Source organism: Hemiscyllium ocellatum, chromosome 12 (assembly GCF_020745735.1).
Source record: "Hemiscyllium ocellatum isolate sHemOce1 chromosome 12, sHemOce1.pat.X.cur, whole genome shotgun sequence".
Classification (NCBI taxonomy): Eukaryota; Metazoa; Chordata; class Chondrichthyes; order Orectolobiformes; family Hemiscylliidae; genus Hemiscyllium; species Hemiscyllium ocellatum.
The window spans coordinates 29,028,533-29,042,209 of NC_083412.1; the positions used below are offsets into that span (position 1 = coordinate 29,028,533).

Genomic DNA, 13,677 nt, shown 5'->3' on the forward strand with positions numbered 1-13,677 from the left:
ATTTTGGACCAAGAACGGGGATAGAGCAGTACTCCCTCAATGGTGTGAAGATAAATACAGTGGATGTCCAAAGACACTTAGGAGCTCAGGTGCATAGGTCTATAAGATGTCACAAACAGGTACACAAAATAATCAGGACAGCAAATGGAATGCTGGTCTTTATATCCAGAGGACTGGAGTATAAAGATGCAGAACTTAATGCGGCAGCAATTCAAAACCCTGGTCAAACCCCACTTGGAATACTGTGAGCAGATCTGGGTCAACACATTAGGAAGCATATGCTGGCCTTGGGAGGGAATACAACATAGGCTTACAAGATTGATACCTGGACTTCAGGTCTTAATTTAGAGGAGAAATTGTACAAATTAGGCCTGCTTTCTCCAGAATTTCAAAAGTTAAGGGGTGATCTGATCAAAGTCACAAAAGACATCTTCAAGATACTCACAGGAAAAGACAGAGTAGATAAACAATTTGCATTGGTTAGGGATTTTAGAAACAGATGCATAGGCTGAGAATTAGGGCCAGACCATTCAGGAGAGATGTCAGAAACCACTTCTACACACAAAGGGTGATTTACGTTTGGAACTCTCTTCCATAAACTGCGGTGGATGTGGTTTAGTCATTTGTTTTAAGTCTAAGATGGGTAGCATTTTGTTAAGCAAGGAGATTAAGAGACATGAGCTAAAGGCAGGCCTATGGAGTGAAGCCACTGATCAGCCATGATCACATGGAATGGTGGAACAGTCTCAAGAGGCTGAATGACCTACTCCTGTTCCTATGCGCTTATCCTACACATTCATTATCTTAAAGATCTCTTTCAGATCACCCTTCAATCTCCACCTTTTCCTCAATAAAACAACCTGGGTATACTGAATTTTTCCTGATTGGTATAAGCTCTCAGAATGAATAATCACATGATAGAAATGTCAGGAAACTTCCTTTTAATGCTTTACACATCAAAGTTAGTGGGAACAGACCAATATTCAACAACTAAACCCTGTTAGGAAAGTCTGAAGTTTTGAAAGTTGTGACACATAGGTTTTCCAGTGTGTCTGAAGGAATTAATAATTACCTTGTGAATGTCTCTGTAGCCATGGTCATTTTTAAATAAAAAAGTTTTGAGGGCTAGTTTTCAGAACAAATAGGTTTTTATTTAACTTGAGAAAGTTTGCAATCTAGCAAGATGAACATCTGTGCCTCAAGGTTACAGTCAGAAATTTCAAGACATTGATTTAATATAGGCTTAGGGGAAATATCTGTTTCAATTTTACTTCTCAGTTTTGGGCAGCTCTGTAAAGTTGCTGCTGAGAAAGGGAAAATATAGTTGTACATGTTAACTTGAGCGGACCTTAGGTTAAAAAACTATTAATAGCTCTAGATCAAATGTGTTTGCAAAGCCCTGAAGAGGTCATTTGAAGTTAAGTACTTTTAAGTTCAGAAGTAAAATAGCCTCAAAAAACAGCTCTCTGATTCCAGACTGGGAGTTAAAGCTACAGTTAAGTTTAACCTATTGAGGTTTTGGTGAAAGGATGTGAGTAGTGTACAATGGATGCTTCCGGGTATTATACAAAGGATGCTTTCATTATCTATGAAAGTGTGCTTTGGAATTAGTGGGATACTATTAGCATATGTTTAAAAATGCTTCATTTTGTGTCTTAAGTAAATAGATTGGTTTGTCTATATATTTATTTTTGTTTATAATTTTTTTTATTGTTAAGACAAAATCTGTGGCATTGTGTGTTAATGTTTCAATGAAAGTTTACATCATTAAAACCAAAACAACTCAAATTATGATCTATCAAACTAAATTTCAGTCTGGGATCTGAATTGTCAGACTTTAAGGAAAATGTAAACATCAGACATTGGCATACAGTTTATGCATTCATTTTAACAAAAAAAATTAAACACAGATTAAGTAGTAGATTACTTCAGCATTATCTTTGCATAATAATATCTCCCTCACTGTCAAGTTATAGAATCAGAGAATATGGAAACAGAGCCTTTGGTCCAATTTGTCTGTGCCGACCAGATATCCTAATCTAACTCGTCCCATTTGCCAGCATTTGGCCCATATCCCTCTAAACCCTTCCCATGCATATACCCATCCAAATGACTTTTACATGTTGTAATTGTACCAGCTTCCACCAATTCCCCTGGCAGCTCATTCCATACATGCACCACCCTCTGCATGAAAAAGTTACCCCGCAGGTTCTTTTTAAGATCTTTTCCCTCTCACCTGAAACCTTTGCCCTCAAGTTTTGGACTCCCCTATCCTGTGAAAAAGGCCTTGGCTATTCACCCTATGCATGTTGCTCATGATTTTATAAACCTCTATGAGATCATTCCTCAACCTCTACTGCTACAGGAAGAACAGACCCAGCCTATTCAGCCTCTCCCTATAGCTCAAACCCTCCAGTCCTGGCAACATTCTTGTAAATGTTTTTGTACCCTCTCAATTTTAACAATGTCCTTCCAATAGAAGGGTAACCAGAATTGTGCACAATATTCCAAAAGTGGGCTCACTAAAATTCTGCAGCAAAATCAATAAATATTGACAACTCTTGCTTATACATGAAAATGTATCAATCAGAAAAATGTGAGTAGTTAACCTAATAATTTGGCAGTGTTGTGATTAGCTGAAAAAGGTATCCTTCCTTAATGTCTGCTGTGATATTTGGCATATAAAAGTGTTCCTAACACGATATGATCATTTTAATCAATAAAGGAAAAGATCACCAAAAATACAGCGTGTGTGTTATTCAAGACATTTATTAGGCTTTGGGAAGGCTAGTGTGGGGGGGGGGAGGGAGGGGTGGGGGTGGTGTTGCTGGCATTCATAAACCACTTATACTTTGATCTTATACATTTCTGGATTACCAGGAGCACTTAGTTAACGGCAGGTAAAACATTCACAGCTACGGAGAACATCCATTTTACAGACAATTGTAAACATAGTGGAATGAAATCTGTCATAGGGGTTTCAAAGCTCTTTTGTTTGACATACAGTTCTTTGAGATTTATGGAGTTTTCTAATTCTAGCTTCCCGCACATCTCGAAACGTATTATTCCATAGACTGCCGTGCATTCATCTACCTTGTCCATAAACCCTGGACTTTTCAAAATCAATAACTTTCTCTCCACCTGTAAGCCACTCCTTAAAACCTATCACTTTGAACACGCTTTTGCTCTTCTGTCCTAACATCTCAAGGCCTTCCCATCATGTTAAAAGTACTCTCTAACTGCAAGCTATTATTATAATGAAACCTTAATAGAATAGTGTGATTTTTCAGAAATGCAATATCCAATCCTGTAATCTAAAGGACAGCAGGTTAAAAAGCAAATTTTATATTTTCTGTTTGCCCAAACTAACAAACTTCTATCAAACTATTAAGCTAGTTTGCATAAAATTGTAGTAGTTATTTCTTTGAGGCAAAAGGCCTTGGATTGATTGGATTTCTGCAAGACAAAACAGAGTTCATTCATGGAACAAATTACTGTATAGCAGAAAACAAAATAGAAGTCTCACCAATCCACATCAAACAATAGGAGCTACATTCTATTGTTAGCACTGAAACAAACCTTGGAACTGAATTGAGTTTTATAGAACATAGAACATTACAGCGCAGTACAGGCCCTTCGGCCCTCGATGTTGCACCGCCCTGTCATACTAATCTGAACCCCATCCCACTTATACTATTCCATGCATGTCCATTTGCCTGTCCAATGACAACTTAAATGCACTTAAACTTGGCAAATCTACTACCGTTGCAGGCAAAGCATTCCATATCTTTACTACTGTCTGAGTAAAGAAACTACCTCTGACATCTGTCTTATACCTATCTCCCCTCAATTTAAAGTTGTGTCCCTTGTGTTTGCCGTCCCTATACTTGGAAAAAGGCTCTCCCTGTCCACCCTATCCAACCCCCGATTATCTTTTATGTCTCTATTAAGTCACCTCCCAACCTTCTTCTCGCTAATGAGAACAGCCTCAATGCCCTCAGCCTTTCCTTGTAAGACATTCCTTCTATGCCCAAAACGTCGATTCTCCTGCTCCTCAGGTGCTGCCTGGCCTGCTGTGCTTTTCCAACACTACACTTTTCAACTCTAGTCTCCAGCATCTGCAGTCCTCAATTTCTCCTAGATTCCTTCCATACCAGGCAACATCCTAGTAATCTCCTCTGCATCCTTCTTATAATGCGGTGACCAGAACTGTACACAATACTCCAAGTGTGGCCATACCAGAGCTTTGTACAGCTGCAGCATAATGTCCTGGTTCCGGAACTCAATCCTTCTATTAATAAAGGCCAAAACATTGTATGCCTACTTAACAACCCTGTCAATCTGGGTGGCAACTTTCAGGAATCTGTGTACATGGACACCGAGATCTCTCTGCTCATCTGAACTCCCAAGAAACTTACCATTAGCCCAGTACTTTGCATTCGGATTACTCCGGCCAAAATGTATCACCTCACACTTGTCCACATTAAACTTCATTTGCCACTTCTCAGCCCAGCTCTGCATCCTATCTATGTCTCTCTGCAACCTACTACATCCTTCGTCACTATCCACAACTCCACCGACCTTAGTGTCATCTGCAAATTTACTAACCTACCCTTCTAAGCCCTCATCCAGGTCATTTATAAAAATGACGAACAGCAGTGGACCCAACACCGACCCTTGCAGTACGCCACTAGTAACTGGACACCAAGATGAACATGTTCCATCAACTACAACCCTCTGTCTTCTTTCAGCAAGGCATTTACTGATCCAAACTGCTATGTCTCCCACAATTCCATTCCTCCATGTTTTTTATAATAGCCTACTGAGGGGAACCTTCTCGAACACCTTGCTGAAATCCATATACACCACATCAACGTGTTTACTCTCATCTACCTGTTTGGTCACTTTGTCAAAAAACTCAATAAGATTCGTTAGGCACGACCTACCCTTCACAAAACCATGCTGACTGTCCCTATCAGATTATTCTTTTCTAGATGGTTATAAATCCTCTCTCTTATAACCTTTTCCAACACTTTACCAACAACTGAAGTGAGACTCACTGGTCTGTAATTACCAGGGTTGTCTCTACTACCTTTTTTGAACAAGGGAACCACATTTGTTACCCTCCAGTCCTTAGGCACTATTCCTGTAGACAATGATGATTTGAAGATCAATGCCAAAGGCTCAGCAATCTCTTCCCTTGCTTCCCAGAGGATCCTAGGATAGATCCCATCCGGCCCAGGGGACTTGTTTATTTTCACACTCTGCAGTATTTCTAATACCTCTTCCTTGTGAACCTCAGTCTGTTCTAGTCTAGATGCAAGTATCTCTGTATCTTCCTCGCCAACATTTTCATTTGCTATAGTGAACACTGTTGAAAAATATTTATTTAGTGCTTCCCCTATTTCCTCTGACTCCACACACAACTTCCCACTATTATCCTTGATTGGCTCTAATTTAACTCTCGTCATTCTTTTATTCCTGACATACCTATGGAAAGCCTTAGGGTTAACCCTGATCCTATCCACCAACAACTTCTCATGTCTCCTCCTGGCTCTTCTGTGCTTTTTTTTTTAGGACTTTCCTGACTTCCTTGTAACACTCAAGCACCCTAACTGAGTTTTCACATTTTGTCTTAACATAAGCCTTCTTCTTCTTCTTGACCAGGGATTCCACTTCCTTAGTAAACCACAGCTCATGCATTCTATATCTTCCTCCCTGTCTGACAGGTACATACTTATCTAGGACACACAGGAGCTTTTCCTTGAATAAGCTCCACAGTTTTAATGTGCTCATCTCTTGCAGTTTCCTTCCCCATTCTACGCTTCCTAAATCTTTCCTAATTGCATCGTAATTTCCCTTCCCCCAGCTGAAACTCTTGCTCAGTGGAGTACACCTATCCCTTTCCATCACTAAAGTAAACCTGACAGAATTGTGATCACTGTCTTCAAAGTGCTCACCTACTTCCAAATCTAACACCTGGCCAGGCTCGTTACCCAGTACTATATCTGAAGTGGCTTCGCCCCTTGTAGGCCTGTCTACATACTGTGTCAGGAAGCCCTCCTGCACACACTGGACAAAAACTGACCCATCTATAGTACCCGTACTGTAGTGATCCCAGTCAATATTTGGAAAGTTGAAGTCCCCCATGACAACTACCCTGCCTCTCTCACTCCTATAGAAAACTCCCAGCATGGTGACTTCTCCTTTCCTGTTTCTAACCTCAGCCCATACTACCTCAGTTAACGAGTCCCCAAACATCCTTTCTACAACTGTAATATTGTCCCTGATCAACAATGCCACACCTCCCCCTCTTTTACCATCTTCTCTGTTCTTACTGAAACATCTGAATTTCGGAACCTGCAACAGCCATTCCTGTCCCTGTTCTATCTATGTCTCCGTAATGGCCACAACATCGAAGTTTTGTTCAGTTAATGTATAAAGGATCCTTTTTGTTCAATTTTTTGGATACTCAATTTAATAAAATGTGAGAATGCCACAGTTTGTTCCTCATTGTTGTGGAAGTTAGCAATTTCAATCCCTGGCCATTCTTTATATGACTTTAAATCAATTTTGCCACTTTGCTGGTGTTGAAGATACATTGCGACAACTAGGCATTGGTGGTTTCAGGTTGAAAATCTAACATCTCAATACTTCAAGACAACTTTTGAACTGCATTACCTTTATTCTTCCTTTTTAAATTTATTACTCTGCGTGTGTATGTCTGTCTGTAGGTGGCTGTGTCTGTCTGTGTGTGGCTATGTGTATCTGTGTGTGGCTGTGTCTGTCTGTGTGTGGCTGTGTCTGTCTGTGTGTGGCTATGTGTATCTGTGGGTGGCTGTGTCTGTCTGTGTGTGGCTGTGTCTGTCTGTGGGTGGCTGTGTCTGTCTGTGGATGGCTGTGTCTGTCTGTGTGTGGCTGTGTCTGTCTGTGTGTGGCTGTGTCTGTCTGTGTGTGGCTATGTGTATCTGTGGGTGGCTGTGTCTGTCTGTGTGTGGCTGTGTCTGTCTGTGTGTGGCTATGTGTATCTGTGTGTGGCTGTGTCTGTCTGTGTGTGGCTATGTGTATCTGTGTGTGGCTATGTGTATCTGTGTGTGGCTGTGTCTGTCTGTGTGTGGCTGTGTGTGTCTGTGTGTGGCTGTGTCTGTCTGTGTGTGGCTGTGTCTGTCTGTGTGTTTTTGTTTTGTTTTCCTTGGGTTAACAGATATTAAAAATCTTTCTTTTTTTCAATTACCTACTACTTTTTTCATTAATTTTATCTATTTAACTGCACTTTAATTGTGTTTTATATAGCTACATGCTATATAGAATTAAAAATATTTGTTGTTACTGATTGACAGGAGTTAAAAAGTGTGGAGGTAAATCCCTCTTCCAACCTGGTCAGAACAGGATAGAATTAGACACATCTAGGCATGTAAATTCTGAGCTCACTGTTTGGAGAAGGTGCATGCGACAGTTGGAGTTCATCCATCACATTCTTCAATGTAGCAGTCATGGAACCTTACTTATACAGGACTAGAGCAAAAACAGTGCTAGTGTAACTGAGCCATATGTTTTCAGTTATCAACACCCAGGCAAAGAAACTTCTGCCCAGGATGTTTACCACACATCTTAAATGCTAACCCAACAACTGACTTGTGTTGAAATTCAATGACCTGTCATTAATAGTGGAAGTGGCGCACTCATTATTACATTCAGGGCAATAGTTCAGCCTAGTATTTGACATGCTTTAAATGCAGATACCAATAAATGGGAGACTGATGCAATATGAAAAACATGGTGAAAACCACATAGGTTATTGCTTTTTAGCCATGTTTCCGATATTACAACAGCGACTTTGCTTGAGAATACTTCATGGGCCATCAAGTCCTTCTTTGACATTCTGGGCTCATGCAGGTGTTTTATAAATTAAAATCACTCCTTGCATTCTTTTCAATGCCCAGGTTAAAGTTTCTTGACAACATTGCCCTTCCCTCTGTTTTAATACATCCCACAAATTTCTCCTCCAATCGGTTTGGTGTGTGTCTCTTTGGCCAACCCATGATTATTTCAGATTAGTCACTGATTGAAGACTCAAACTAATGCATCCTTTCTAAATAAACTTGGAAAAAGGCTAAGGGTTGATGTGGAGACCGTACACAATGCAAGTCACAATTTCAACTCGTCTGTAAGTAACTTTCTAGAGCTAACATTTTCTTGGAGGCCCTCCCAGAATTAGAGACTGTAAAGCTATGAAGGCATCAGTGATCCAGAAGGTAACAGCTGCAAATGTCAATGACATGAAAATACTTCCTACATCCCTTGTAAACCTAAACAACTTCCAGGCACATAATTCTTTGAAAGTTGTGTCACAGCTAGACAAGGTGGTTAAAAAGGTGTTCCGCACACTTGCTTTCAATGCTCAAACCTCTGAGTATAGGTATTGGGGTATCATGTTGAGGTTATGCAGGATGTTGGTGACGTCTCTTCTGGAGTACTGTGCACAGTTCTGGTTGCCCTGTTATAGGAAGGACATTACTAAAGTGCAGAAGGTTCAGAAAAGATTTACCAGGATGTTATTGGGACTAGAGGGTTTGAATTATAAAACTAGGCTGGGCAGGTTGGAACTTTTTTCACTCGAGTGTAGGAGGTTGAGAGGCAACCTTATAAAAGTTTATAACATCATGAGGGGCATAGATAAGGTGAATAGCAAAGGTTTGTTCCCTAAGGTTGCAGACTTCAAAACAAGGGGGTGTGCTTTTAAGGTGAGAGGGAAAAAATTTAAAAAGGACATGAGGGAGAGCACTTTATCACACAGAGTGGTTAGTGTGGAATGAACTGCCACAAGAAGTGATGGATGTAGGTACTGCAACACACTTAAACGACATTTGAATAAGTACATAAACAGGAAAAGTTTGGAGGGATATGGGCAAAATGCAAGGAGGCGGGACTAGTTTAGTTTGGTAACATGATCAGCGTGGACTGGTTGGACTTAAGAGTCTGTTTCCACGCTCTATGAATCTATGACTCTACAGCTGAAGTTTGCTACTCGTTCAGTAACATTTTCACATTACAGAGGTACCTCAATTATCCAAAGGACACAGGTGGGGAGTATTTTGTTTCGTTAATTGAATGCTGGTTAACAATTAGCCAAGCATCGGGATCTTGCAATCTTGTTTGGATAATCTGAAATGCAGTTAATCAAATGCTAGATAATCAAGGTTCCTCTATACAATAAATACTAGCATTGAAACTTATCTCATTGCCATGATTGGGAGTTATTTAGGATTATGTTTTCCTTTTTTTAAAGCAGCAGGAATGTGACAGATGTTGACAGAATGAGAGGGAGAGGAAGGATGAAACAAGGCAGGTGGGAACTATATTAGGCTGAGCAATGGAAAGTAATAGCAGAATAGTAACATGTGATTGAACTAAAACCCACTCAGACAATTCCTTCTGGAATTGGATAACTTCACAGCATGCTAATTCTGTGTGTGGCAGAGGAATTTAACAAGAATCAAAGTTAATTAGAACTTGGTATCAACATACTGATAAAATGATGACAAATTTCATTCCTGTCTGTTTGCAACAGTCAATAAAGTAAACTGACAATGGGCTTCCAGCTGATTAAGTGCTTCTGGTAATGCTGAAATCCATAAGATCAAAGTTTACATAGTATATCAGTGTCCCTCTCTCAAAGGACTAAGTGAATGCCTTGAATAACACTCTTCCTGTATTTTTAGTTAAAAATCAGGCAACACCAGGTTATAGTCCAACAGGTTTACTTGGAAGGTGGTTGTGAACTGCTCCACACTATATCCTGGTCCACAACCACCTGATGAAGCAGCACCTCCGAAAGCTAGTCCTTCCAAATAAACCTCTTGGACTATAACCTGGTGTTGTATGATTTTTAACTTTGTCCAACCTAGTCCAAAACCAGCTCTTTCAAATCATGTATTTTTAGTGATCTTTTCCATTGTTCATCAAAATGAAAGTATCAATGTTGAGCAATGGAACATTCTCACGTGCCAGCTCTCACACCAAATGTTAAGGAAGAAATTATTTCAATCAGATCCGTTTTTCCAACTATCACCCCAAGGCAAAGTTTTAGGTTAACTGCTGACATTTTTTGTGGCTGATGCATTTTTTCAGCAGGATTTGCCAATATCATCGATGATTTTGCTGAAGAAGTTGAATGACAGAGATTTATTAATTCGCATAGATGATGCTGAAATAATTTACCAGTAAATCTATAGTTAACCATTTTCATTAAACTAATATATAGATTTTCTATCTGAGAAATTTACATTTTTCTTTAGATCACCTGGATTAATAGATAAGTGCTTCAATGCTTCTGCTTAGTAACTAAAACAAAACTTTACCCTTAAGTCTGATGTCAACTTGCATTGTTGTTTTACACAACAGATTACACCCTTGATTTCCCTATAGTATTCCCTCAGTCTCCGTACACTCTCCATACTACCTCTGGGGAGGGATGGATTGAAGTATGATGAAATTGATCTTCTCTGTTAATTTAAAGCCAACTTATTGTTAATTTCAGCCGGCTTTACACTGTGCCCAAATGTTTTTTTCCAAGTCAATAGTAAGTTAAACCGCCCACAGAACAAAAAAAGAGGCTGTCCATTAGCTACAATCCACACTCGCTCTGTTGGCGAAACCAGCTGTAACTAGAAATTTTCCTACTGCCAGGAATCTGACATGCAGACTCTCCCATGATGATGTGAGCCAGGCTGACATCTTCCCCACTGTGGTTTTGTTTGATTTGTATTCAATGGAGGTGATTCATTCTGAGGGTAGATTATCACACATCAGCTCGCACAACAGTAGGTCCAGTGGACAATTTGTTGGGTTTTCACCTGCTGACTCAGTTCTGAAGACTGAGCATGAGCAGACAGTAGTGGCATATTCTGCAGTGCTGTTATTTTTAGTCCCTGCTCTGTTTGACTAATGATGTGGAGGTGCCGCTGGTGGACTGGGGTGGACAAAGTCAGAAGTCACATGACACCAGGTTATAGTCCAATAGGTTTATTTGAAATCACAAGCTTTCAGAGCGCTGCCCCTTCATCAGGTGAAACCCATTGCAATCCGTACCTCACCATCAACCCCTCAATCAATAGCTGGCATGTTGCCTTGTGTGTCAATGGCCAATGTCTATCTCTGCGCAGGTACAGCAGTCTCTGCTGAGGCCCCCATGAGTTTCACCTCCCAGAGTTATTGACCATGAGTATGTCAGTTGTCAGAGCAGGGAGCTGAAGAACTTGTGCCAATCACCACCAAAGCCTCAGTGATTGTAGCACATGGCAGTGTTGGAGACAGGAACAGAAAAGCTACACATGATTTATGTCAATGGAGGAGAGAGAGAGACTGTTTCATTGGATTTTTACATTGGTTCAGTGCGATGCCAAACTAAACCTTCCAGCTAATAGGGAATTCTGAGCATTTGATGCAGTATCACGGCACTATTATTACCACAATGTTTGCTAAATGACCTGTTTGTCCTGCAAGCTTTGATCCTCACTGCTGGATAATGCACAGAATATAGTACAAATTCCTGACAATGTGGAAAATATGTCCTGTCCACAAACAGCAGGGCAGCTCCAATCCAGGATATGATGTCAGTTCACTCGCAATTATCAGCCAAGAGACAGAAGACTTCAAGTACAGTTTGACACTTACTCTCCAATAATCTACTTAAAGATGCATAGCTTGGATTCTGCTAAGGCTACTTAGCTCCTGATCTCACTATAGACTTCATCTAAACATACACCAAAGAGTTGAATTCCAGGGACAGCAACTTCCCTTAACATCAAAGTAGCATTTGATCTAGTGTGGCATCAAGGAGCCTCAGCAAAATTGATGTCCATGGTTGCAGTACCTAGTACAAAGGAAGATGCTTTTGGGTTGTTGGACGCAAATCATTTCAGCCCCATTTTTGTTGCTGTTATTTTGCATCTTATTCAATGTCCACAAAGGTAAAAAAGGCTTCACCCTCCTTGCTGTTTTGCAGGTCAGTTGATTATGATTAAATCCATAATTTAGCCTTGAAAACAAACTCTTGCCCAGTAGGAAGAAAGTAAGAAAGCATATTGACATACAGAGTTTTGTTATTTTGGACAGCCTTCCCAACATCAGAAATAGCCAAAAAGCACAAGATCCACCTCCAAGGTCGAATTTCCCATTTCATTGGGGGCAGGAACAGAATCACTTAGGCTTCACACAAGGCAGCTGGCCATTTAATTGGTGAATTACAGTGATGACTCTCACAATGCATGGCATAAATTTGATTGAATTGTCCTCATCCAAATATTGTAAAGAGTAACTCTCTCTCCGGAGGGTTTCGTACACACATCCAAAATATGCCTCAGCTCAAGAGAGAGAAGTCTGTACACTGGAGATGGTTTGAGATTCCAGCAAACTTAACCTCTCTCCTGAATTCCAATGCATTTCCTGTTGACTGGTAAAACATTCCTTCAGTGCTTTGTGTAACTGAGTGAAATACTCAAGACTGGAACCATTCAGTCGAAATGCCACCTTCTCAACTTAGTATTTCAACTACCTTGAGATAAAAAGGCCAATCTTTCTCCTTTTGATTACCTCTGTGATAACTTTTATGTAACATTCAGGGGCATCTAAATCCATTTGTCTCTCCGTAGCTCCAAGCCTGCTTTCAATGAACTTTTTCTGATCTGACTCCAACTGCAAAGAAGGCAGCAATTGACTTTAAGGTTGCTACTGATGGTAGGAGACCTGTGGACAGGCAGCTGGCTGTGCTAACACCCAATAAATTCAATGCGATAACAGCTTGGAATTGCTGGCATAAAAAGAGGGCTCTGATAGACCTACCTCCTGGCACTTGCTCCATAAAAATCTTGATGTAGCCATCTTCAGAAACTGAACCAAGATACTGGACAATATTGCGGTGCTTAAGGCACTTGTAGAGAGCAATCTCTTCATGAAGGGGCTGAGAGTACCTAGCGGTAAAGAAAATATATTTACTAAAGACTAAGTGGCTCCAGCTTTTAGTCAGTCATGAAATGTGCAAATTTTATGTTGATAGAGACACATCAAACTAGACCCTATATACCGACCACTGCAGCGGACAGCAACTGACAACCGGAAACGGCAGATTCAAACCAGTATAAATGCTGGAGGAATCAGCACAGAAGCGCTTCACAGGAGGCTCCCAAGCACTGAAGATGTCACCTAGAAAGGGGACGAAACGTTTGCAACAAAAACTCCCAGCTCGGCGAACAGAACCACAACAATGGATTTTGTAACATTTATTCTATAGTTTGCTTCCTCCATGCAGCAGAAATCCCACTGAGTTGGATACAGTGCGAGCTTTGAGCTATCCCTCCAACTGCTATCCAGTTCCCAGGCACCACTGGCTGCACCCAAATTCCACGTGTCAGCATTATTTATCAATTGCCGGTTGCCGTCTCTAGGTTTTGTGGGGTTGGCAGGAGCAACAAGTGGCTGCGGAACCTGCTGCAATTGAGCACTGTCAGCAGACTTGCACTGAAGAGGCAGATGTTCACATTTTTCATGATCTCTCTACTTTCTTTGGTCATATTGTCAAATTTCTAAAATTCCAACAAACTAGCTTAGTGACCCTCATTGTAGAAATGCCACAAATTCCTAAGGTTCTGTGATGCCAAAGTCTTGATTTTTGACAAT

At 40.5% G+C, this 13,677-nt stretch overlaps 1 protein-coding gene across 3 annotated transcripts in view; it reads right to left on the bottom strand.

Moving 5' to 3' along the window:
• map3k15 (mitogen-activated protein kinase kinase kinase 15) overlaps positions 1-13,677 on the bottom strand; it is a 139,665-nt gene that overhangs the window by 39,348 nt on the left and 86,640 nt on the right. For all 3 annotated transcript variants that reach the window (XM_060833457.1, XM_060833458.1, XM_060833459.1), the window contains exon 15: positions 12,844-12,971. In XM_060833457.1, coding sequence (XP_060689440.1) covers positions 12,844-12,971 — 128 coding nt within the window. The remainder of the gene's footprint in view (positions 1-12,843; positions 12,972-13,677) is intronic.